Raw genomic sequence first — 24,526 nt, forward strand, 5'->3', positions numbered from 1 at the left:
ACATCACCACTGTAATGTGTAATGAGTAATGAATGTGTAAGGCTGGGAGGCACCGGGGCGGTCTGGGCCTCCAGGGGCTTCACCTCAGCACCTGGAGGCCCAGAACCCCCCCGGTGCCTCCCAGCCCCGACACCCCCACTGCCGCCCCCCTGTCCAGTGCCAGTTGGGGGCGGCGGGGCCAGACTTGGAAGAGGCACGGGCCATACTCAGCCAGGCCAGGCCGAGTGCCTTGGCCTGGAGCCTACCTGCTGCAGTAGGGGCCAGGGCCTGGCTCACCACGTAGCCCGAGAGGGTGGGGCGAGGTCGTGGCAGGGCTGGGGGGCCCGGGCACGGCGGGGCCTGGCCTCGGGGAAGTAGCCTGAGCTGCTCCATCTCCTTCAGCTACTACGGCCACTCCGAGGACCTCATTGCATACGCATTACACTGGTGATGTGGAAGTAAAGCACCTTGTCCTAATCTGTAATGAGTACCCTGTTCAGAACAAATTACTCTCATTCCTCAGGACAGATGTACAGTAAGCGTCATTTCAAGGAGAGAAAAGGAACTTATTCTATCCCAGAACTACTATGAAAAAATAACCTATCCTACGCTCATGTTTCACAACACCACTGATCAATACAGGAATCATTTTGTAAGGCAAGTTGTTCAAGGACAATCAGCAATTTATGTTTAATTAAACTTGATCGTTCTAATTTTGGTAGCCCAGTAAGTTTTATTTATTGTTTTTAAATATTTAGTCCTGTTACATGAACAGCATATGTCAAAACAAAGCAACAAAAAAACAATTGTCACTGTGCTATTCCATAAAAGTCCTAAGTGGAGGAACCTATTGGTATATTCAACCTGAAGATAAAAACTGTCCTCCTGCTTCTGTTTCCATCCAAGTGCCTTAGAATAACAGTTATACCACAGCCAGAAAAGTGAAAACAGAATTAACCCCATTCCTCCTGCCCTACAGTATAAGGAGGAGTGTGATGACCCAGTGGAGCTGGAGACAGAAAATGGAGCAAACAAGCAAGACAGGCAACTCCTCCATTTCTGATGCTGCTATTTAGCGGCGTTTCCAGGGGCCCGGAGGCAGGGCCAGTGACCAGTCTCCGGTTTAACGTGGCAGTAGACATGCAGATCGGCAGCGTCTGACAAGCGGGAAGCCATTCAGTTTCACTCACGGTGACTCGCAAAAAGAAAAGGAGTACTTGTGGCACCTTAGAGACTAATACAGACTAACATGACTGTTACTCTGAAACCTGTCACGGTGACTCGGATTTTCTTTGCCTGGGGCTGCCGGACGACGGCATTTTCCGGGCCTGTGCCCAGGGCGGGCAAGCGGAGGGCGCCAGGCGCCTGTTCTCCGGGGCAGCTGGAAGCCCAGTGCTGCACCTGTCCTCGGGAGACTCCGCGCCGCGGGGCACCCAGAGACCAAGTTATCACCTCCCCGGATCCCAGCTCGGGGGCCCCCTCCACCGTGCCACCCCCTGCCCCGCTTCACCCAGCACCGGGAGGCCCGGAACCCCCCCGGTGCCTCCCAGCCCCGACACCCCCGTTGCCGCCCCCCTGTCCAGCGCCAGCCGCGGGCGGCGGGGCTGGACTCGGGAGAGGCACGGGCCGTGCTCAGCCAGGCCGGGCCGAGCGCCTAGGCCTGGAGCCTACCTGCTGCAGGAGGGGCCGGGGCCTGGCTCGCCGCGTAGCCCGAGAGGGTGGGGTGGGGTGAGGTCGCGTCGCGGCGGGGCGGGGGGGCCCGGGCGCGGCGGGGCCTGGCCTCGGGGAAGTAGCCCGAGCTGCTCGATCTCCTTCAGCTAGTACGGCCGCCGCCGCTCCGAGGACCTCGGCCAGGGCGGGTAGATGAGCGCCAAGTAACCGAGCCAGGCCCTAGCAGCCGAGCTAAGAGCTGAACCAGGCCCTAGCAGCCGAATCTAGAGCCGTGCCAGGCTCTACTAGCCGAGCGACGAGCGATTCTCCGGATTCATAAACAGGAAAACCCAAGGGAGCACCGGCTTGGGACAGGATAGAGAAATCGAGCTCAGATATAAGGATGGGCAGAGGGCGAGGCGTAGATGGCGGGTAGTGGTAGCCTTTGGAGTGTGCTGCAAACTTAAGCCTGGGTCAGGGCATAGACGCCAGGTTGTGCCAGAGGCTGTGCCTGCCTTGAGCCCTGCAGGAATCATTGCCAGTCCCCAGGGTCCTGTACCCAACACGCCCAGCTCGGCCACACGCCCTGGGGCCCATGCAAGGGAGTGGGGTGGCAAGGAGCCATAACCCACAGCATGTGGAGCCAGGTACTGGCCTCCCAGTTGCTTCTGGTTGCAATTCAAAGTGCTGATGACATTCCGTGAGGCTCGGGAGGGACAAGCCCACCACACTCTCCCTCTTCTCAGCTTGCAGATACAGTCAAGTATTTGCCTCACTGAATGGGACTTTCTCAGATATCTCCACACTTTTCCCCATATTCCATTATGTACAGGGACCATTTCCTGTCAAAATTTGTAAAGTCATTGTCTAATCCTTTTAAGCATGTGCATAACTATGCATGTCTCCCATACATCAGTGGGACCACTCACATAAAGTTACACATGTGCACAGGCCATTGCAGAATGGGACCCTGGATTGTAAACTCCCTGGGACAGTGACTGTCTCCTTTATCTGTCTGTATAATGCCTTGTACAATGGCAACCTGATCCTCGTCTAGATTTCCTACAAAATACTGTAATAAATCACACTATTTGTTTTGTTATTATTTCTGGCAGTGTGGTGGATCATTGTCTTGTGTGCCCATTGCATACTACATACATGTGAAAAGAAAAGGAGTACTTGTGGCACCTTAGAGACTAACCAATTTATTTGAGCATGAGCATGCTCAAATAAATTGGTTAGTCTCTAAGGTGCCACAAGTACTCCTTTTCTTTTTGCGAATACAGACTAACACGGCTGTTACTCTGATACATACATGTGCTTATTTACAACACGTTTTTGCTGAATGGTCTGCATAAAGTATAATCATTAAAGCAATAACACAGATTAATAAGACCTATCCAACCTCCTATTATCTGTCTCCCCTCACAACCAATATTCAGATCCATCTAGCCTCCCTCTAAATCACCCAGCAATTCACATCCAGTCAATCACTTTATTACCACATCCCAGAGATTCAATTTTTCTTTCACCCCTTCTGACTATTCAGATTTACCAAACTTCCCCATTCCCAGTGATTCTGTTCAAGCAAACATCTTAATAATTCTCCATCACACAGCAATTCAGATCCATGAAATTTCTCAGTAAACATCACCACCACCAAAGACACAGATCATAGCCATCATATCTCTCTATAACCTCCAATCATTTTTGTGGCTCCTGCTGCTGCTTGCGGCAACTTATCCAGCCATACTGTCTATAAAAAGTGTTATTGCTTGTATCTCTTGGAAATTTTCTTTCTTAATTACCTTCCAGGACAGGATCCTGTTCTTGGAATTTCTCACTTTCACTCTTTATCACTAAGGATATTGATCTATAAACAGGAATTTGGTTTCTTAAGAGTTTTGTTTTCTGCTGCCTTCTCCCCCACCTGCAGCCACCCGGCTGACTTTTACCCAGATAATCTGGTTTTTGGCTTCTGTGTCTGGGTGCTCTAACCTGCAGCTACAATCTCGAGAGTGGGTGATACTGTAGTGGGTGTTATATCATTCAGGTAGAATCTCACAAACTAGATCATTGCAACTTCAGAAGAATCTGAGAATCAGGGTAAGACAAACTGTCCAAGGACACATGAGTCTCCCAGAACATTCCTGTGGCTGAATAAAGCTCTCTTTGAGGTGGTGTTACCATAGAAATGGGGTGGTAACTTTTTCTCTCAGCACTGCGAGGAGCATAACGCCAAGATTAGTTCCATCAGGAACCTAGAGCTCCATGGATCTACTGGCAACTGATCTACCTTACATTCATAGATGTTAAGGCCAGGACAAACCATTATGATCATCTATTTTGAGGAGACAGTGACAAACTCACCCAGCAATTCCAGCATCAAGCCCATGACTTTTGTTTGACCTATAGCATATCTTTTAGAAAGATACCTTGTCTAGATTTAAAGACTTTAGGTGAAGGAGAATCTACCACATCCATAGGTAAGCTGTTCTAATGGTTAATTACTTTCAACCAAAATATGTACCTCATTTTCAGTCTGACTTGATTTAGCTGCAACCATTGGATCTCATTTGATCTCATTAGGCCTTTGTCCGTTAGATTACAGAATTATTATCAGAAATCTGCTCATACCTTCTCTTGGATAAACTAAATAAATAGAACTTCTTAAATCTCTCACTATCAGGCACATTTTCCAGACTTCCCTGTTTTACCCTGGTGGTGTAAAGATTGATATGGAAAGGAAAAAAAGTGATGAAAGAAATAGGATAACAGAAAGAAACAGGTCTCTAAGGTGCCACAAGTACTCCTTTTCTTTTTTAGAAAGAAACAGATTAAAGTGCAGATAAAGACAGTATAATAGAAGAGTTAATTAAAAATAGGGATTAATTTAACTAAGAAGAGAAGCAAAAGAACTTTATTATTAATTATATATTATTTATTAAGCACTGACAATGTATTTTGTGCTCTATAAAACAAAAATGTCAGCTCTGAAGAGGTGTCGTTCTATAGGACAAAAACAGAGAAGTCAACATGCATTGGGGAGCCCAGAGTAGAGGAGGCAATAAGAGGGATTTTTTTTTAATCTTAACTCATCTGTGGAGGAATTGTGTCTGAAGAGGGACATGAACACAGGAAGGAAAGTAGCTTGTCAAACTAGGCTGAGGAAGACTTTCCAAGTATGTGGATCAGTTTGGAAAAGACTCAAAGACTAGAATAAGAGTAGAAGATGAAGCAGGCATCAAGGCTAGCATCACCAGTAGAGTGGAGGAGAGGGGATGCAATCAGAGATTCTTTAAAGAAATATTTTTAAGAGAAAACTCAAAAAGCCAGTTAGTAATATGTTAAGGTAGAGAGATCCAGCATCTTGGAACCAGAGGGCAGCTCACCAGAACATGTCTCCCAATAGAAAGCAGTGGTCTAATGGGTAAATATGAAAACTTTCCATTTTCCCTAGCCACAATGGGCATTGGCATTGACTTCCATAGCCTCAAACTCGGATCCATCGAAGTGGATTGTAGCTGCAGGCAACAAAACCCAGTTCAGAATACATTCCAAAAAATGCATCCCCCACAATTTCACTATGGCCTCAGCAGGGGCTGCTGTAAATACCTGTATCACAGGCATGTCATAAGAGTTAGAGAATATGTTTGAGGACCCTCATCTCCTTATTAAATAACAATTTGTCACACGTGAACATGTCTGAGACTCATCTGGCCGTAGCCTCTCCCATTCCTAATCAGTTCTTACCTTATTTGGATTATATTGGCATATATTAGCAAAATTGATAAGATACTATTGTGATGGGAGACAGACATCCATAATCATAACAGCACCTTCCTCCTATTGTTACTGTATTACAATTATTTTTAAGCTAAGAATATTTTACAAACAATTACAAGAAAACAGTTACTTTGGTTCTCTTGTTAGGAAAGTTCAGGCATCTGCATAGTAGAAAAAGGAGAGTTCTCTACACAAACTGAGCAACCGGAGTTCTGAAGCCAGACTTTATGAGAAAAGAAACAAAGGAAAATACAAAATATGTGGGCCAGATAATTATATACATTAGATAATTGTAAAGTTTTAACAGTTCTAATGAAGGGCTCTGGTGAGTCTTGTTTTATCCCTGCTAAAGCACACTATTTATCATGGGTTTCAGAGTAACAGCCGTGTTAGTCTATATTCGCAAAAAGAAAAGGAGTACTTGTGGCACCTTAGAGACTAACCAATTTATTTGAGCATGAGCTTTCGTGAGCTACAGCTCACTTCATCGGATCCGATGAAGTGAGCTGTAGCTCACGAAAGCTCATGCTCAAATAAATTGGTTAGTCTCTAAGGTGCCACAAGTACTCCTTTTCTTTTTACTATTTATCATGCACATGATACTAAATATTGACAGTCAATGGAAAGTGGCAGGCATATTCTGGCAATGTCTAATTCCAGGCCACAACCAGCATCAAGCAGTCAGTTTCCTCTACTTTCCCATCTTCAAAGCTGCAGGTCACACTCTAGTCTCACTTCCCCTACAAACTAAGAATTCTGAGATCTGACATGACAAATGGCTGTGCTACCATTACAAGTATCAAAATCTTTGCAGGCGTCACCAAATTCCATTAGAACAGTCCATAAATGAAACTGAAGTTGTGACCTTGCTAAAAGATAGAACCTCTCCCAGAAATAAGCTTCCCAAGACTGTGGTCACACTGGTGTTCAACAAAACTCTTGGAAAAGAATTTACACTTACATTAATCCGATGGAAAGAAAGAATCCTGCTGGGACACTTGAAACTTTAACAGCTTTTAAAAAAATATCATGTGCCCATGAAAGTCCTATAAATTGAAGTCCTCTGTTTATCTACAAGACATATACTCAATGGATAATGAAGAGTAATCTTCCCATCCCATGCCTCAATCCTGATTTACACAGACCACCTCTTGCGGTGAAAGGAAGTGCAATTTATGTGGCCCCATCAGTTTCTGCTAGGACAACTAACAAAGGGGCCTTGCCATAGGCAACTGTGATAATGCTAGTGTCTGTCCAGTGGGAACAAGACGGACATACCAAGTAGCTGATGCAGCCAGTTATGGCCTAACTTCTCCCTTTTGCCCACTTGGGCACCTGCAAACACCTTCATGTGCCCTTAAAAAATCTGGGACCAATGGGTTTTGTTAATACAAATTTTAGCACTTGTGTGTGCGCTGGTGTCAGAATAATGAAAAGATGTGCACAGGCATTTAGCAAGGATATTTAGCAAGTGTTTGCATCTGTAAATTGCAGACACATGTAAGTGCATATGTACTTTTGGATATGCGCAAGCAGAGGCTGGGTAGGTGCCCAACTGGAAATTTACCTTAAAAGGGTTTGAAAGAAATGTTTGAAACTGATTTATGATGGATGCTACAGGCCAATGTAATACTCACAAAGTGACAGATTTGCAATTCTTGTGTCATTTTTTGTAATATTTACAGACTTTTCAAACATGTCAGAAGATTGGAGGTGATTTTATTAGGAAACGATCCCACATTATTGTCCCTGCCTAACTATCCTCTAGACAAGGTGGGGTCTGCACACATTAGGTATTGAGAATTCAGGGCTCAAAACAACATTTACAAAGGAATCAAGAGTCTGGCAGATGTAAAATATCCCCTAAGACAGCGTGAATTTGTTACAAGTGATTCCCTTTCTTCCCTAGCTCCCATGCCTATCTTAATTTTTCTCTTTATTAACTTAAAGAAAGTGAGAGTGTATTTGCTCCCATATTTTCCTCAGGTACATCTGTAAAGGTCTCCATCCCTCGCTTTATTAGCTAAAATGAGAAAGCAAAAGCTCGCGGCGGATTCGACAGGCTTCAGAGTCCAGCGATTCCATTTGCTCGTATTCTTCCTCTGGTTGCTCCATCTGTCCTGTTGCTGGGGAAGACCACACATCTAGCCCATGTTCAAGAGAGATGTTATGGAGCACACAGCAGGCCAGAATGATGTGGCTAGACTTCTCTGGAGAATACTGCAGGGTGCCTTTGGATCCATCCAGGCAACGGAACCGGGATCGAATGGTCCTGAATGTCTGCTCAATGACACTGTGAGTGGCAGAATGTGCCATGTTATAACGGTACTCTGCGGTGGTCTCAGGGATATGCAGAGGGGTCATCAGCCATGTGCGGAGAAAAAAGGAGCTGTCACCTATCAAAGGAAAAAATGAGAGAGCTCACAAACCAGTAGCAACAGCAAAGATTTCTGCTCTTTATCCTCAACCTGGGGAGACTAAATTTGGGCACCTGTTTGTAGCCAGTTTCCTTGCATCATAGGTACAGACTGACTTCATTGACTATCAACACAGAGTATGGGAGAATCCAGGTAAGAGTGACAAGTATTTAATTAGATTTGCAAATGAGACCAACAAGGAGAAAAATCAAGATATTCCATTTCACAAGACTAAATTCTGTAAAAATGTGGGAGGGAGTTTTTGGAGAGTCCAATTAATACACATAGGCAATGAAATTCAGACATTTGGACCAGACCCAAGTGTAGAATACAAGGTTTGTGCGATTCAATCTAGAAATAAACAGGGTAATGAGGACAAGGACAAAGCAGAAGAGTGGATGTATACAACCTCACTAATCATACTGTATGAAACGCAGAGCAGGAAATCACTGCTCTTCCAGTCCTATGTGAGCCAAGAGCCTACCTTGACTCTCAGATCCCAGGATGAGTTTGCATGACTGCAGTTAGAAAAAGCATTTTCACTTGTAAACTGTCAGCTGGCTTGGAGTCAGAGAGGTGATAACAATGGAACCCCACAGGGGGCATTTTTACAAAGTTACTCTCTGAGTAGAACCACATTTGAAACCCTTTCTCACATACATTTTCCATGGAACATGGTCCTAAATCACTTTTATCTGGTATTTACATTTTGGCAGATGTGCATTTATATAGATTTTGTAAGATGTTAGAAATAATTAATGTCTTATTTGCCAGTGGGACCAAGAATGACTTGTATGAAACCTATTTGGTTGTTTGTATTAAAAAAGCAAATATGTCAGGCATTTTCACACCAGCAGTCTGTTTTGCTGCCTTTGAGTCACTCAAAAAGCAGCCAAAGTGCAACAGACTCTTAGAGGAGACAATAACTGGAATTAACTTACCAAGTAGCCAGCCATCTTTGTGCAATCCAGCTTCAAATTGGCTATTAAGAGCTGCCTGCTGCAGCACAGTGCCGTCTTGCAGGCTGCCTGGCCAGTGCGTCTCTGCACTCAGCAGTGCTCCTCTAGCATCACACACCATTAGGCAGTTTAAAGAATGAAGACCCTTTCGATTCACATAGGATAGGTCCTCGGCATTGGGTGCTTTGATTGCCACATGGGTGCAGTCAATCACCCCTAGCACTCCAGGCATCCCTGCCAGCCCATAGAAGTCATCCTTCAGACTCTGCACAGAGGCTTCATCCTCTGGAAAATGAATGAATTGTGAGGCTCTCTCCACCAGTGCTTCAGTGACATTGGCAACACAGCGGCTCATGGAGGCCTGGCTGATGCCAATGGCATCCCCCATGCGAGTCTGGAAGGAGCCAGAAGTGTAAAAACCTAATGCAGCAAGAATCTGTGTCTCTGGACTGATGGCTCTGGACCGCTGTGTAGGGCGAGAGAGGCTGGCTCCCAGCAGATCCACTAGATAGTAAATGAATTGTCGGGGGAAGCCATACATGGACACCAGGTACTCATCGGTGACATCCTCCAGCTTGAAGCGATCTAGCATTCGGTGTCCTCGGCCATAGAGCAAGAGGTCACAATCAAGAATCGCTATAGGAACAGCCATAGCGAAAGCCTGGGTGAGTTCTTGGAGCAGTTCTTGTTGCAGATCTTTTCCCAGTGCTGTCACCTGCATTGAAGTGAATTGAACGGAGACTCAGAACTCAGTTTAAGAAGTTCAGCCTTTCAGCCCTATTGCCAGCTTCATTCTGCCCAGGTTACATAACAGCAGAGTAAGAAACACACACCTCAGAGAAATTCGTAAAGATAATCTCTCTGTTTTTAAAAAATAAAAATTGTTTTTTGTTTTTTTTTTTTAATGTTGGGATCAATTTTAGTGGCAGATGAAAGATGCCCAGGAAATTGGAACAGTCAGCTCACAGTATGTGCGCAACAGCAGTGTGAGCTTCCCTACAGACCCATCAGTGTCTCAACCCTTAACAGAAGGGACTATCTGCAGGAATGAGAAGGGACTTCAATCTCCTCCGGTCTTCTGCTGCAAATGCCAAAAATGGGGCTAGAAGTGGCAGTAGTTTCTGTAAAATTCTTAGTGAAAAGTTGTTAAAATCACAACAAACTAATATCATATACATAGTACAATTTTCAGTCACTACCAGGTTAGGCCATATTCAGGCTAGCAATCTGAAACTACATAATCCACATGCAACTACCTTATTTCTGCTCTGTCACTGAACTAGTTAAGCAAGTTGGATGAGTTTGTTGCTTCTTTCTGAGCTGGTTCACTTGTGCATAACCTAAACTGGTTGTATCAGGCATGCCGTTTATGTGGACTATTAGAACAACAAAATCCAAGAGCTGCTATCACCAGAAATTTGGGAGAAATAAAGCCTGCCCTTCATATTCAAAGTCACAAGTCTCAGAGTGTGATCCTATGGGTGTGTGTGTGAGAGTTCCCTTTGATTATGCCAGATCACATCAGAAGCTACAGTGGAAACATTAAACACTAGCTAAATTCAAATAGATTTATGTATATGACACATGGGCAGCAAGATGAACTTCACTGTTGGATAGCACAAGGATTTCCAAAGAGACCAATGGCAAATGTAGTTGATATTCTATCATATATACCCAGGGCTTTAAAACATACCCACTAGCCAGAGACCAACATGAAAGTTAAAGGTCCTCTGGAAGTGCTGAGGCAGACCCTGATGAGAAACCCAGTGCACCACACACACATTCCTGTGGACTTACTGCATGCAGAAGCAGCAGAAGCAACAGGAAGAGTCCATCCTCCACTTCTGATGGAGAGGGGAAAGGAGAAAACTATCTCCTGTCCTTTGCCCCATCTTGGAACATGAATATTGCCAGACCCACTCAGACTAATAGTCCATCTAGTCTGCTATCCTATCTGGCCAGTTTCAGATGGTTTCAGAGAACTCTGTTAAGACTCCCATAATGGGAGAACTAAACACTACCATGCCCACTAAGGAAGTTTCTTCCGGGCTTTAGTCAGTTAGTGATTACTTTAATGTCCTGAAACATGAATTCATTTTTACTTTACCTGATATGTTCTCAATATGGACATGAATACACAAATTAACTGTGAAACAGCTAAGGCGCCTTCCTTTGGGTGGGAGGAGGAAGTGAGCAGATTCCACTCAGGGCTCAACTATAATAATATCCATGTTAGTGTAAAACATGACTCTGTCTTTTAGTGTAGCTGGAACCTAATTTATTTTAACCATGTCTCGAAAATATGCTACAGTTTAACTCTGTCCAAAAGCATGACACAGTTCAGTGCCATGGATAGGGTCCATTTATGTTAGAAGACAAAACTGTGGTTTTAACAGTTAGGGAACTAATGTGTTAGAACCAGGTCCCCTGATATGGATGCTGTTGTGGTGTAGTTAATCCCTCTAGCAGCTGCCTCCAGAGGCCCCTCATGTTACCAGGGGATTGGTGGATGGATAAAATACAGAGGGCCGGGGAATGAGGGGGTAGATGGGGAGGGAAGGGTGAGGTAGATGAGGAGGGCAGAGAGAGGGCCAGAGATAAGGGGGAAGATGAGGAGGGGCAGGGTAGATGAAGAGGGCGGGGGGGGTAGATGGGGAGGGCTGGACAGAGGGCTGGGGGAGGTGGGGAGGACAGGGAGAGGGCCGGGGATGAGGAGGGCAGGGAAAGGACGATGGGATGAGGGGTGAGATGAGGAGGGCAGGGAGGGGGCCAAGGGATGAGGGGGTAGATGGGGAGGGGAGAACAGGAGGGGGGGCGGGGGAGATGGGGAGGGGAGGGGATGCGGGTGTAGATGGGGAGGGGAGAGCCAGGGGGAGGGCAGAGTCAGAGGGGGGGCAGGGGAGATGGAGGGCAGGGGATGAGGATGGGGAGGGCAGGGAGGGGAGAGCAGGAGGGGGGCGGGGGAGATGGGGAGAGCAGGGAGGAGGATGCGGGGGTAGATGGGGAGGGGAGAGCAGGAGGGGGCGGGGGAGATGGAGAGAGCAGGGAGGGGGCCGATGGGGAAGGGAGAGCCGGAGGGGGGCGGGGGAGATGGGTAGGGCATGAGATGAGGGGGTAGATGGGGAGGGGAGAGCTCGGGGGGATGGAGGGGAGGGAGGAGTCGGAAGGGGGCAGGGGATGAGGATGGGGAGGGTAGGGAGGGGAGAGCAGGAGAGGGGCGGGGTAGATGGGGAGAGCAGGGAGGGGGATGAGGGGGTAGATGGGGAGGGGAGAGCCGGAGGGGGGGCGGGGGAGATGGGGAGGGCAGGGGATGAGGGGGTAGATGGGGAGGGGAGAGCCGGGGGGGGATGGAGGGGAGGGCGGAGTCAGAGGGGGAGCAGGGGAGATGGGGGCAGGGGATGAGGATGGGGAGGGCAGGGAGGGGAGAGCAGGAGGGGGGCAGGGGATGAGGATGGGGAGGGCAGGGAGGGGAGAGCAGGAGAGGGGCGGGGGAGATGGGGAGAGCAGGGAGGGGGATGAGGGGGTAGATGGGGAGGGGAGAGCCGGAGGGGGGGCGGGGGAGATGGGGAGGGCAGGGGATGAGGGGGTAGATGGGGAGGGGAGAGCCGGGGGGGGGATGGAGGGGAGGGCGGAGTCAGAGGGGGAGCAGGGGAGATGGGGGCAGGGGATGAGGATGGGGAGGGCAGGGAGGGGAGAGCAGGAGGGGGGCGGGGGAGATGGGGAGAGCAGGGAGGGGGATGAGGGGGTAGATGGGGAGGGGAGAGCAGGAGGGGGCGGGGGAGATGGGGAGAGCAGGGGATGAGGGCGGGGAGGGGAGAGCTAGATGGGGGGCGGGGGAGATGGGGAGGCCGGGAAATGAGGGGGCAAATGGGGAGGGGGGAGATGGGAGTCGGATGGGGGGGCGGGGGACTATTAGTGGGGGAGGGACCCTCCTCAGCTGGGCTAAGAATAGGGGGCGAACCTCCCCAAGCTCCGCCACCCTCCCCTGGCCTGGCCCGGCCCGGGATTTACTCTGTCAGGCGCGCGGAGCCAGTGCCCGGATCTTCTCCCGCGAGTCCCGCCGCCCCGCACAGCGCGGGGGCTGCCCGTTCCCAGCAGCAGATTCCCCACGAAACCGGGCTCCCCTCACTCCAGGGCCGGAGCCTCCCAGGCCGCGCCCCCCTCACCTGCCAGCACCGGCCGCAGCGCCCTGGCCCAGCCGGGAGCGGGGAGGGGCCGTCCCGACTTCGTGCGGAAAGTGCCGCGGCGGATGCGCAGGCTGCGCCCCTCCCCCGGCCGGAGCGGATGAAAACAAACAGCGGCGGCGGCGGCGAGGGGGAGCCCGGGGTCCTAGGAGAGCAGGACACCCCCCAGCCCGGGGCGCGGACACCGGGGACCCCCGGCCCGGACAGTGGGGTCCCAGGGCACTGAGATCCCCCCGACCCTTGGGCGTGTAGCGCCCCGCAGCAGGGTCCCGACTTTCCCTGGGCACGGCTGGGCCCGAGAGCCGGGGACCCCTCGCTGGGCGGGTATCGGCCCACAGGCACCAGCGCTCCCCGGGCTAAAAGGCTGAGGCCGGGAGCTGGGACCAAGAGCCTCCAGACTGAGCCCCTCGGCCGGGGACCGAGGCTGGCTCTGCTCACTGGCGGTGAGGGGGCCCTGGGCACAGGCGCTCTGCAGTGAGACCGGGACGGAGACTTCACGGGCTCGGCTGCGAGGAGACTTCTGGAGCCCTGAACCTAGAGCTGGACCCTGAAGAGAGACCTTGGGCTGGGCATCGAGACTGGGACCAAACCCTACCAGCTCTGGCCGGGAAGAGAAGACACCCCAGAAGATTCCACTGGCTAAGAACTGAGGAGATCCGGAAACCGAGACACCACCTAGCCCCCTGGCCCAACAAGAAGACTAGTGAGGATCCCTGAGGTCTAGATGGGTTTGGTCATGCAGAGAGACTAGGGTCAGCCAGCCTCGGTCCCCCGGCATGAGACCCAGAGCAATCACCTCTGCCTCCTCCCTGCAGGTACGGTGCAAATGGAGGAAAGTACAAATGGTAGACCCTGTGGCCCACTCTCCCACTGCACCCAGTCTGTGTGGCATTTCTGACTGGAGTGTCTGTCCTGAGCTTGGCATTCCATGTACTGCAGCTGATGGGAGGGATCATGGTGTGGGACCTCAGACTAACTCTTGGATGGGGATGGAGGGAGAACAAGGTCTCCTTCAGCTCATGAAGATTTTGATTCAGAATTTTCTTTATTTTTATTATTCTTTATTATTAGTGTTACAAGTGAATCTTCATGTGTTTAAAATAATTTTACAGATGAATCTTTATGTACTTACAATTTAAAGTGATGAAAAGACTTCAGAGCATAAAGACTTTAGCATAAAGCCCAACTGATTTAAATCAATAGTCTAGCCTTCAGACAGCACCACTACAGTTGCAGTATGGGATAGCACTTCCGTTCTTAAATCTCTTTTCAGTTGCTTATTAATATTCTTAAAATGTGTGTTGTTTGGGGTGAAATTTATGCTTGGTCACTCCAGAAGTGACGTTTTTGGAAAGTTTGTTAACTCAGTGGCAGCTGAACAGATTTATCTGGTGGAGAAACTGTCAGATGCTTTTTGTTTACTAGAATGATTAACTTGCCAGAGCCTGAATGTTGACACTGCAATCAAAGAGCCCCTTAGCAGTGTGATCCTGAGTCAGGTGATATGGGTGAGCTAAGGAAGTTTAATTCAGTGTAGACATATGCTCAGAGGTCTGGGAGACCCAGTTTTTGGGCCAGGTTTATATAACTAAGAGTTCAGGGCTTTTATGTGGGATGAGAGCTGTTCAGGGCTCCCTTTCTGCAGTGATAACCCTTCTTGCCTCTTCTGTATCCCTTTAAGATGTCAGCTAGTCACATAGTATAACAAACTTGAATAGTGGTATTGCAAGTGTAAATGCTGGAGAGCCGAACTGAGTTCCAGTTGTAGGGCAGTGCTGGCTAAGAGTGCAAGAGTTTGTAAAGAGGCCTACTTATCTTTTATTTCTTACCCATTTAGCTATAGTAATTCTCATTATACACCAGGCTTTAAAACTCCTTTTCTGTCTACTTTCTTTACGTGAGCCTCAACCATAAATGAGGCTTTATTCTGCAAAATGTGACCCATGCAGTTCAACAGTGCTGCCTGTGGTCACCCCTTCTACATTAACATGCAGCCACCTTACACACAGACTACAGGTATCAGCATTCAACCAGGCTGCTCAAAGCAAAATCTAGTGTAGTATGCTGGGACTTACTGTATAGTTTCTGTGGGAAGGCTGCTGCAATCTGTTCCATTACAAACATTGGGTGCAGCAATCAGGCTCTTGTCAGGTTGCCAACATAGCCCTTGGTCGAACAGAGTTTAGGCAACTCTGACATATAGATGAAAAAATGTTTAGTGGGTAGGTCCTAATATTGTTTTAACTCTACCCATCTCGTTAGTGCCCTCATAAGAAAGGGCACAGCTTTAGCTAGAGAAGCAGGGCGTGGAGCTTGTCCTTTGAACACCTGCTTTTGGCATCCATTGTTTGGAGGCAAGGAGAAAAAGACTTGAATTACCACAACTGCATGAACATAGATATTGCAAGGAGGGGCAGACAAGCTATTCACAGATAAAAGCATCTGATATAAACACTAGTTATATAATTGCTGCACATGTTGGGTTAAAAGACATTAAGGGCAGGTCTACGCTTAACATGCTGCATTGGTGCAGCTGGACTGATCCAGCGCTTAAGTGAAGACACTCCTACGCCGACGGCAGAGCTTCTCATGGAGGTGGATTAACTACATTGACAGGAGAAGTTCTGCCCCCGACATTTCGCTGTCTACACTGGGGGTTAGGTCGTTACAACTACATTGCTCAGGGGGTGTCTATTTGTCACACCCCTGAGCAAGGTAGTTACACTGATATAAGTCTATAGTGTAGTCCTGGCCTAAGTTACTTGATTGGCAGGGGACTACCTGGCTTTTAGGATTTGTAATTGAATTGGAACCTTTCACTTGTAGGTCTCAGGTTCAAGTGTGGCTCAGATTAGTAGTGACCAAAAGGTACTACTATCTGTTGGCTGTTCAGTAGCCTGAGTGAAATTAATTGGTGGTCTCACTCCTAGCACAATAGCTAACCGTATTGCAAAACCTATCATAATAGGCACTTAACTGTGAGGCCTTGTGGGCATTTGAAATAAAGGGGTCAAAACTGAAAGGGCATGGTGGAGCCAACCTTCCTTTCCACTTTTAGAGGGGTTCCCTTCAGGTCCGGTTAGGCACTTTGATGGTAGCCAGTGTGAGGAAGCAAGGTAAATTCTGTGACTAGACAGATGACTTCTGTCTCTAGAGCTTTCTCTCTGGCTCTTTTTACCAGCAGGGAAACTCATTTTAGAAATGGAACAGAGTTACTCATCTTTGTATAACAAAGCCTCAGCAGGCATGAGCTAATGGTCAGGTGTTACCATACACATGTGGAGACATGATAATCATCAAATGACATGCTTTAGACTTGCCAGGACCCAAGTTCTGGGATCAGTGTTTCCCCTGAAGTTAGTCCCCTAACATGGAGCATTGTCCTGTGCGCCTTGCTCCACTTTTGGTGCTGGTGACATCAACTGTTGCCAAGAGAACAGGATCCTGCACTCGGTACTTGGCAAGTAAGTAAAGGAGGAATGGCTTTTCAAGTGTTTTGTGAGTGACACGCACACATTGTGAATAACTTGGAATCTTAATTAGGATTCTTTCTGTGAGGTTTACTGCTTATTATTAAGGTAGATGAAAAGGGGCATCTGCTGGAGCAAGAGGCTATCGTAAATTTGATAGTATCCTTTTTGAAACTAATAACTGCAAAATAGTAAAAACAAGGAAGTGCTTTATTTACATGGTGTTGTGAAGGCATATGGCAGTTTTATTACTAGAGCCCCTTAAAATAATCCTTCAGGCAGGATGAACTAAAAAGTAAGAAGTCAAGGGAGCTGAATTAGATTAGATGTGGGGAGCTAGATAGACATAAATTATTGTTGTGTGGAACAGAATGAAAATGTGTGAAATCTACAACAGACCATTTCAGAAAATGTGAAATTGGATGGGAGCTAATTAAATTTAGCTAACTATCAGTGCCGGTGGGGTGGGGGGCAGTTTAATTAATGCTGAAATATCTCTCTATTTAAACCTAGTAATTCAAAGTATTTGCTGTGGGGCATAATCTAAGTGCCAGTTGCACAAATGAGTTTGTTTTAAAGACGTTTGACATTGGAAAAATAAAGTGAAGAGTTTGCAGCAAAGTTTAGAGAACAGTTGGACTTTATATCTGAAAATCTGAATATTTTAAGAGGCTCCAATTCAACCAGCTCTGAGCCATGAATCCCTGGCCCTGTAGGTCAGTGGAGCTGCTGATTCACTGCTAAGAAAAATTCAGAGACCTGCTTTCCTCTTTCAGTTAATAGAGTACTGAAAAGAATTTGAGTGACCAAATATGATCACACATTCATGGATACCATGCTTGCATACCGTATAGATGCTGTGTTGCTGGGACTTATGGCTTTGTTTACAGAAAGTTTTTTACCAGCTACATAGTTCTAGTTATACTGGCATAAATCCTGTGTGGACATTTATTCCAGTATAAGGGTGGGGTTCCCCCCCCCAGTTTAGCTTAAAACACTTCCTAAGCTAAACCAAAAAGACTCTCTTCTACTGGAATAAGAGTGTCTACACAGGCAGAATAATCATATCTGTTTAGGTTCTTTCTCAGCGTAGGCATGGCCTGACTCTATATACTGTAATGGCTAGATTTTAGGGATGATCACACAGTGTTACTCTTGTTGGCAGGTGGGCTTAGCAGGTTCCATATATAACTGTCAGTTCTGTCCTTTCACAGGTAACAATGACACTACACCTCAACCCAAACTGGGCAAAGGAATTGGCCTCTACTTTGCTCTTAACCGTCCTCAGAAGATGATATTTGAGACTGAGTCTCGGGTTAAAAAAACAACAGAATAAATAGATTAACATTCAATTTTCAAACACCCATGTAATATAGAGGGGCTGGTAGTGATTCCTGTGTTAGGTTACCCAGCACTTTCTATTACAAAGGATTATTGGGACCTTTTTCTAGAAGCTCATTGTTTCCAGTAGATCTTTGATATTTGGCTACACAAGTGCCTTTATCCCACGGTATGCATCCGATGAAGTGAGCTGTAGCTCACGAAAGCTCATGCTCAAATAAATTGGTTAGTCTCTAAGGTGCCACAAGTACTCCTTTTCTTTTTATCCCATGAGAGTCTATTCAGATTTGGCTGAGCTATAAAGTATTAAAAATTGCCACTTCCTTTCTCTCTCTTGTGTTCTTTAGGAACATTTTGCATATTAAAAATCATAACATGTTCTGAGGCCAGGGTCACACTGCTGTTGTAGCAATAGCGTACACTGCAGTGATACACCCGTTCTAGTGTCAGAAGGTTCCCTCCCTCCCCAGCAGGGGTTCTTTATTATGAGAGCTATCAAACAGGGGTACTTCCCAACTCAAAAGTATTTCACAAGAGCCCCTCATTTCACTCTGCCTTCAAGACCAATCTGTCTACTTTCTCTTTGGTTATTTATAACATGCTTCTCATCTTAATAATCTGAGTGTCACCATCCTTCTTGCTGAGCAAAGACTTCCTACACAAAGCCAATTTACACTGCTCTTTAATTGGCCAGAGAGGTCACTCTTGAGTTATGCTGAGCATTTCTGTTCCCTCCTCCAGGGCCTTTTTGTGGTGTTTCTGAAGCACTCCCAGTTCCTACCAGAACAAGAGAGTTGTGCAAATGAGGACAGGGCTTTGGTAATCATTGATTCCTGTATCAATCTCACGTCTAGGGGCCAGAAAGGATTTGGCTCAGATGCCAGGTTTCCTTTCACATCCTCTCTTGCACTACAGGGACTGGGTCAGGGGAATGGAGTCTAGTTCTTCTAGTAGTGGAGTTAGTGACTTTTGACAAGATAGATCACTTCTCTCAAGTTAATGCGAACTGATTTACACCAATTGTTTTCATATTAGCTCATTGAGTATTATAAGAACAGTGCCAGTCTCGAGGGGCAATATGAATACAAATCTGACCTTCCTTTTCCTCTCTGATCATTCAGTAGACATTCAGTAGATCATTCTCTTCCCTCTACACTGCAGATTAAGTCTGTAGCTGTACTGCGGTAGGCATACCCATGCTAGCTTTAATCTAGTTCACTCAGGTAACAGTGAAGATGTGGCATGGGCTTCAGTGTGGGCTAGTGCCCGAGTACAAGACCGCTGGGGACCCTGGATACATACTCAAGTTGCTAGCCCACACTGAGGTCCATTCCACAATGTCTTCAATGCTAATATTGCCTGTTCTAGCTAGTTTTAAGCTTGACAGGTATGCCTACCCACACTACAACTACACCTTAAATTGCAAGGTAGGCTTCTATTAAGTCAGTGCTGATCTGCTACCCCAACATGGGACAGTGTAGTACTGTACTGCTGAAGTGGCCTCTTTTCAATTGGTGTTTGCAGAGCACTAACTAAAATACATGCTTACTATCATTATTCAGTTGAGATGTAAGATGAAGGTTCTGGCCACTTTGGGTCATTAAGATCATACAGCACTTCCTGTGTGAGCAGGATGGTTATCCTCTGTGCCCTAATCAAACTGTAATTTGTGTTATGACATTCTTTCCCCCCAGGTAGTTTCAATCAGATAATATTCTTCTGGTGCTACATTTTTGTGCAGTGTTGCTGTGTGCTCTGAAACTGCCCATGCCTCCCACCTCAGCAGTGGCTGCATTTCAGTGATTACCAAGGTGGTCCATAAATATTATTTGTATGATAAGCTCTTTCTGGATAAGAGGAGCTTCAGAAATGCAAAGATATTTTACAGCAGTCGTACTTTGCACTTTTTCAGAGTTCTAAGCCCAAAGCAGTTTTTAAACCTCTTCCACTCTGGTGTGGCATTTGTACAGCCCATCACACAAGGAAACTTGGGATTTGTGGGGTTCTCACCTCTACTTGGTAAAATATATCCTACAGTTAGTTGTAGCTAAACCTGCAATCTAGAGAACATTACTAATAAAGCGATGGAAGCCATGATCAGGGTCAGCCTATGCAAGGGGCTAGTAGTGTAGCCAGACTCCATTTTCTCCAGAGGCAGAGCTACTATTACCTATTATGTATGACTTCAGTATCCGCTAATAATGGAGCGGACACATTTGCGGCTCCAGGATCCTAGTACCAACAGGCCTGGTTTGTTATCTCAGTGCTATGAATTTCAACAGCTTAAGTGGCCTGTGATCTGAAATCTAGACTATCACAATTGATCACCTTCTATATAGGACCAGGAATACTTTCTTCAATAATCTGACTGAAAAATCAAAAAGGGCTTGTAACTGTTCTAGTTTTAACCCTCCTTTGCATTCCTTTTCTTCCTAGTCCTCTTTGTATTGACCCCATCTGTTAGTCACATGATTTTAACCCCCCCCCCCCCCCCCCCAACAAGTCCTGTATGTCAGACCTCTGGCAGGCAGTGGCCTTTGATGCTTATGAGTTCTTATGGTGGTTTCTAATAGCCTGTGAAGGTGAATACTTATTGCCAATGCAGCTTGGTGGTTGGGTGGGGGTGTGGCAGGTTGAGTTCTTCCCAGGTATTCTTCTTTTTCCACTGCTGCTCCACCCAGTGATGGTCTAGCCTTTCAGAGGCTCAGCCCTCTGGCCGGGTCAGTCTTTCAAGTCTACCCCTTTCAGAGTGTATACATAAAGAGCCTAGTAACAGGGAGGCTTTCAGAATCAAGTGAGGGATTCAGACCTTCCTCCTTGAGTCAGGGTCTCATAGAAGGGTCTGGACTATCTTCAGGATCTTCTCCCAGCTAGGTTCCCCATCAAAGGATAGACTTCTGCAATTGTCCCTCTCTAGGGCTTTGTAGGGGAGCCCACCCCCAGCACCAGCTTCCAATCCAAGGCCCAAGGGTGGGCAGCTAAGTGCTGCACCCTGAGGTGCAATACAACTGCTTCCCTGGGTCACTTCATACCTCCCCTCTCTTCCCACAGAGTAAAGATAAAATTTCAGACCTTCAGAATCTCCCATCCCCTCTTTGCAGGCTTGGTCAGGCCACCATAGCTAGGTTTCAGGCAGCAAGAACACCTGTGGTGCTGCTTCCCAAGACCACAGAATGTGGATCAGCTCACTTCTACTATCTGCTTGACAGTGAGCTACTCTACTTCACTTTTTAAGCTCCTCCTCCTGCTTGGGCAAACTTTGCAAGAGCAGTGGGGTGGGGCCACCTGGGCCCCCAGCAGCTCCATAACCCCTTCCTCTCCAGTGTGGGGTTTATGTACCCCATCATGTGGCCCAAAGTTTTGAAGCAGCTGCTCCAAATCCCAAGACCAAAGTAGAAGGGTGTGTGAAAGTTTTATTTCCATGTTTGTTATGTGTTTCAGATTTTCATGTGCAATGGACACCGATCTCAACTCCCAGGACAGGAAGGACCTGGACAAGTTCATCAAATTTTTTGCTCTGAAGGTAATTTCCGTGTCTTGGTACTGGGACACTGGTAGGAATCCTCTCCTCTGAATTCACCTTCATTTATATTGAAGTTAAACCAAAACTCCCCATGGATAGAATTATAGGCTTGTATATCTGTTAATAACCAAACTGAGAAGAACTGAAGGTAAATGTAGATAGAAGATTTCTGTTTTACACATTTATTTTCCAGAAAAGGGCTGTTTTTCAGAAAATTGCCCTGCTGTAAAGCCTAATTGTGGGTCCCGAATACCCTTGTTAGCTCTGTGCCACTTGCCCCTGTGAAATTGACTAGGTGTGACTTCATCAAGCAGCCTGGACAAGTTTAAGTCTCCGTTCACTTAAGTAGTATTTCCTGCCGAGTCCTGATCTTCTTTCTGTCCATCTAGGTTCTTATATAGTACTTAAAATTATAATAGCTAAATACTTTTTGTTACACGTTCACAGATAACTAAAAAGTGAAACCCCTAATTCTAAGCAGTTCCCTGTCCTGATTAGGTAGGTAGGTACTGCAGTGATGGATGAGCTATAAGTGCATCAACTGATAGACCCAGGTTACCTCTTTATGTATCTCCAGCTCCAGGATGAAGTTCCATAGTTTTTGGTAGAATTGATTCAAATGCTGTGACCACTGATTATGAAATGGCTTCAGTGATTCCTTATTATTGTTACAGGGACATGGTCAACTTAAAAGCACGCTTCTGTCCAAAACATGTTTACCTGCTGCTATTACAAGTAACACCTTAGGTGACTATAGTGGAAGGAGATTAGCAAACCCCACTGATCCTGAATTCTAAACTCTGCCTAATCCTTTCCCAAAAGTGAGATCATTTAACTGGTGTCCAGCTGCCCTGGATTGGCCTGCAATGTAGGCTGAGGGTCCTAGAGTGCTCTAGAAATCAGTGAGCATTTTTGGCTTTCTCTTTCAGACTGTACAAGTGATTGTCCAGGCCCGACTTGGAGAGAAAATCTGTACTCGATCATCATCCTCCCCAACAGGCTCTGACTGGGTAAAGTCATGTTACTTATAACAATCCCATATCTCTCTCTCTCATCTACTTTATCATGCTGATAATATGGGGAACACTTTCAAGTAGTATATAAAAACAATACTGTACAATGTGTTGATTTTACATCTCAGCATGTACAGTACTACCCTGACCTCTTCCCAGGCTCAGGAGAGGTTTGTCATTCTCACCAGTCACTTCTGCCAGATGACCAAGACTCGTATCTAAGTTCTGAAGGAGGGTCTTTACCTCTTCATTCAGAGGTTTGAGGCCCTCATAAGAGGTGAGGTTTATAAGGGTAATGGGGGGCTTCTGGATTCTCCATGGGTGCATACAAGAACTAAGTGAGGACAGAGGGGTGTGTTTTGCCTTAGTACCCAATGTACAAGAATCTAATAAGAGCCAAAACAATGTTTATTAGTAAATATGAAAAATTTAAGCCAATCTGGGATTTGCCTGTGTTGGACTGTGATTTACTTACTCAGCAGGTAGGTCTTACAAATCCTTATGAAGGCGAAACTCTCAGCAAGTGGTGATCAGTTTCTTTGCCGCCAACATACCCCACCATGAAGCCACAGAATCCTTCCTAAGGCTTCATCGGAGCATGTATTTCATATACCTCTCTTCTCTTTCCCAGCTGTCTAACCAAGCTCCTAACCGTCTAAATCAATGCAATTAACTTCACTGCTAGTATGGCTTGAACAATTACAAACTCCATTGATGTCATGCATATCCATGGATGTTCCCTGCTATTGTATGCTAATTCCCACCATGGAGCATAACCCAGTGTATCTGTATCGCTCTGAATATTTTGACTGTCCTGTCTGAAGGTCAACAAATGTTCTGGGTGTCTCCTCATTAAGGCCTGCACATTTAAATGCAGTGATGATCTGACTCTGTCTAGCTGTACCACAGTTTAGGGTAGCATCAGTCAGAGGGGCATCAGCTGGTATATTGTGGATCTCATGCTGGGGAACTGGAAAAATTATCTTTTCCCCTATGTGGGCAGCTTTTTTTGGAACTAAGCAAAACATTGGCAGTCATAACATGTTTGTGTCCCACATTGGAAGTGTCCGACCCATGTGGCTACCTTCTCCAGCCTTTGCAACCTTGGCTTGATCTTGTCCCCATTGCCTCAACTGTACTGTACAATTTCAGGTTTCTTCATCCAAGGTGAACCCACATGCCAGCAATGTAGTACATCACAATGACATAACCAAGTGCCAGGCCTCTTGGAACAACATGAGGTATCTGTGAATTTCCAGTCTCCCACACACATCCTTACCAATATCTGAGGATGTGACATTCCTTTAAGATGTAACCTGCCATGGTTGGTTCCAACGTACCTATGGACTAGACGCTAGACACTCTCAATACCTCGCTTAATCCTGTGGCCGCTGGTACTGCTAGTACCATAGGAAAGAGCCACGTTTCATCAAGCTTGCATCTTTTCTCAGCATAATAGATCCTTGAGTAGCATCTAACCGTGCACCAATATACTTTTTACTTTGGCCATTGTTCCAGCATCTTATTTTTATGAACTAGCATCTCCCACCCCCACTGAATTTCCTTTAGTCCTTCCTGTAGCTCCTGTATTAGGAAGCTGCTATACCATGAACCTTTGATACATTAAGATAGTTCATAATTTTTCCATTTCATTGATTGCTGCTTCCACTTCCCTAAACGCCTGTCCTGTTGTTCTAGCATCCTAAACATCCTTTAAATCCTCCCCATATCCTCATTCTGTTCTTTTCACTTTAAAAGGTTTTGTAATTCAACTCTCACTTTCTGATTTTCTTCCCACAATACTGTGATATCCGTATGATTCCATGCTGATATTCCCAGTGCCCCAACTCCTATTACTGTTTCTATATCTCTCTCTCCCCCTGACTCTTTCACATCTCAGGCTACCAAATTTCCTCCAGTTCCACCCCATCCATTGACTGTTTGAAATTTTGCCTTGCTTTTGCTATCAGTCACATATAGAAGTGCGCATATTTAGCATGACAGAGCTCCTGTGGTAAAGTAAAATTGGTTAAATTCAATACTGCAGGTATCATTTGGTACTATACATTACTATACTAATCCATTGTCAGGTTCTGCTTCTGTGGATGGATCTTCATCTTGCTTCAATTTTAGAGTAGGAGGCATTGTTACTCCAGTATGTTCAGGAGTGGTAGTGGTACTTTGGTCATTCTTAATCCCATTTG

At 46.4% G+C, this 24,526-nt stretch overlaps 3 protein-coding genes across 12 annotated transcripts in view; 1 reads left to right on the top strand and 2 right to left on the bottom strand.

The window, feature by feature from the left end:
- The window catches only part of AMBRA1 (autophagy and beclin 1 regulator 1), a 203,730-nt gene extending 201,872 nt beyond the window's left edge, over window positions 1-1,858 (bottom strand). For both annotated transcript variants that reach the window (XM_048852666.2, XM_048852664.2), the window contains exon 1: window positions 1,651-1,858. The gene's annotated coding sequence lies outside the window, so the exon portion shown is untranslated. The remainder of the gene's footprint in view (window positions 1-1,650) is intronic.
- A 5,259-nt stretch (window positions 1,859-7,117) lies between these two features.
- HARBI1 (harbinger transposase derived 1) lies at window positions 7,118-13,052 on the bottom strand. Of its 3 annotated transcripts, XM_075129563.1 has the most exons (4): window positions 12,803-12,850; window positions 10,899-11,006; window positions 8,774-9,506; window positions 7,118-7,811 (listed from the first exon to the last, which is right to left on the bottom strand). In XM_075129563.1, exons 2-4 carry the CDS (start codon window positions 10,920-10,922, stop codon window positions 7,435-7,437), a joined length of 1,134 nt encoding a protein of 377 aa, XP_074985664.1. In that variant the 5' UTR covers window positions 10,923-11,006; window positions 12,803-12,850; the 3' UTR covers window positions 7,118-7,434. The 3 variants fall into 3 exon arrangements, with proteins under 3 accessions (XP_074985664.1, XP_048709528.1, XP_048709527.1); XM_048853571.1 differs by lacking the exons at window positions 10,899-11,006; window positions 12,803-12,850 and adding an exon at window positions 12,958-13,052; XM_048853570.2 differs by lacking the exon at window positions 10,899-11,006 and having other exon boundaries at window positions 12,803-12,901.
- A 21-nt stretch (window positions 13,053-13,073) lies between these two features.
- The window catches only part of ATG13 (autophagy related 13), a 49,157-nt gene continuing 37,704 nt past the window's right edge, over window positions 13,074-24,526 (top strand). For 3 of the 7 annotated variants that reach the window (XM_048853563.2, XM_048853566.2, XM_048853568.2), the window contains exons 1-3: window positions 13,076-13,790; window positions 21,228-21,309; window positions 22,239-22,319. In XM_048853563.2, coding sequence (XP_048709520.1) covers window positions 21,241-21,309; window positions 22,239-22,319 — 150 coding nt within the window. In that variant the 5' untranslated portion in view covers window positions 13,076-13,790; window positions 21,228-21,240. Of the gene's footprint in view, window positions 13,791-21,227; window positions 21,310-22,238; window positions 22,320-24,526 lie in introns of all 7 variants that reach the window. The other 4 variants (XM_048853564.2, XM_048853565.2, XM_048853562.2 and 1 more) reach the window with 3 other exon arrangements.

This window comes from Caretta caretta, chromosome 6, assembly GCF_965140235.1.
Source record: "Caretta caretta isolate rCarCar2 chromosome 6, rCarCar1.hap1, whole genome shotgun sequence".
NCBI classification, from domain to species: domain Eukaryota; kingdom Metazoa; phylum Chordata; order Testudines; family Cheloniidae; genus Caretta; species Caretta caretta.

What these genes read in the sequence shown, in the direction of transcription:
- HARBI1 (XM_075129563.1), bottom strand. Translation starts at nt 10,922, where the DNA reads ATGTCCATATTGAGAACATATCAG. An exon ending in CCATATTGAGAACATATCAG is followed by an intron (nt 9,507 to 10,898) that starts GTAAAGTAAAAA and finishes ACTTCAATGCAG; the next exon opens with GTGACAGCACTGGGAAAAGA. An exon ending in CAAAGATGGCTGGCTACTTG is followed by an intron (nt 7,812 to 8,773) that starts GTAAGTTAATTC and finishes TTCCTTTGATAG; the next exon opens with GTGACAGCTCCTTTTTTCTC.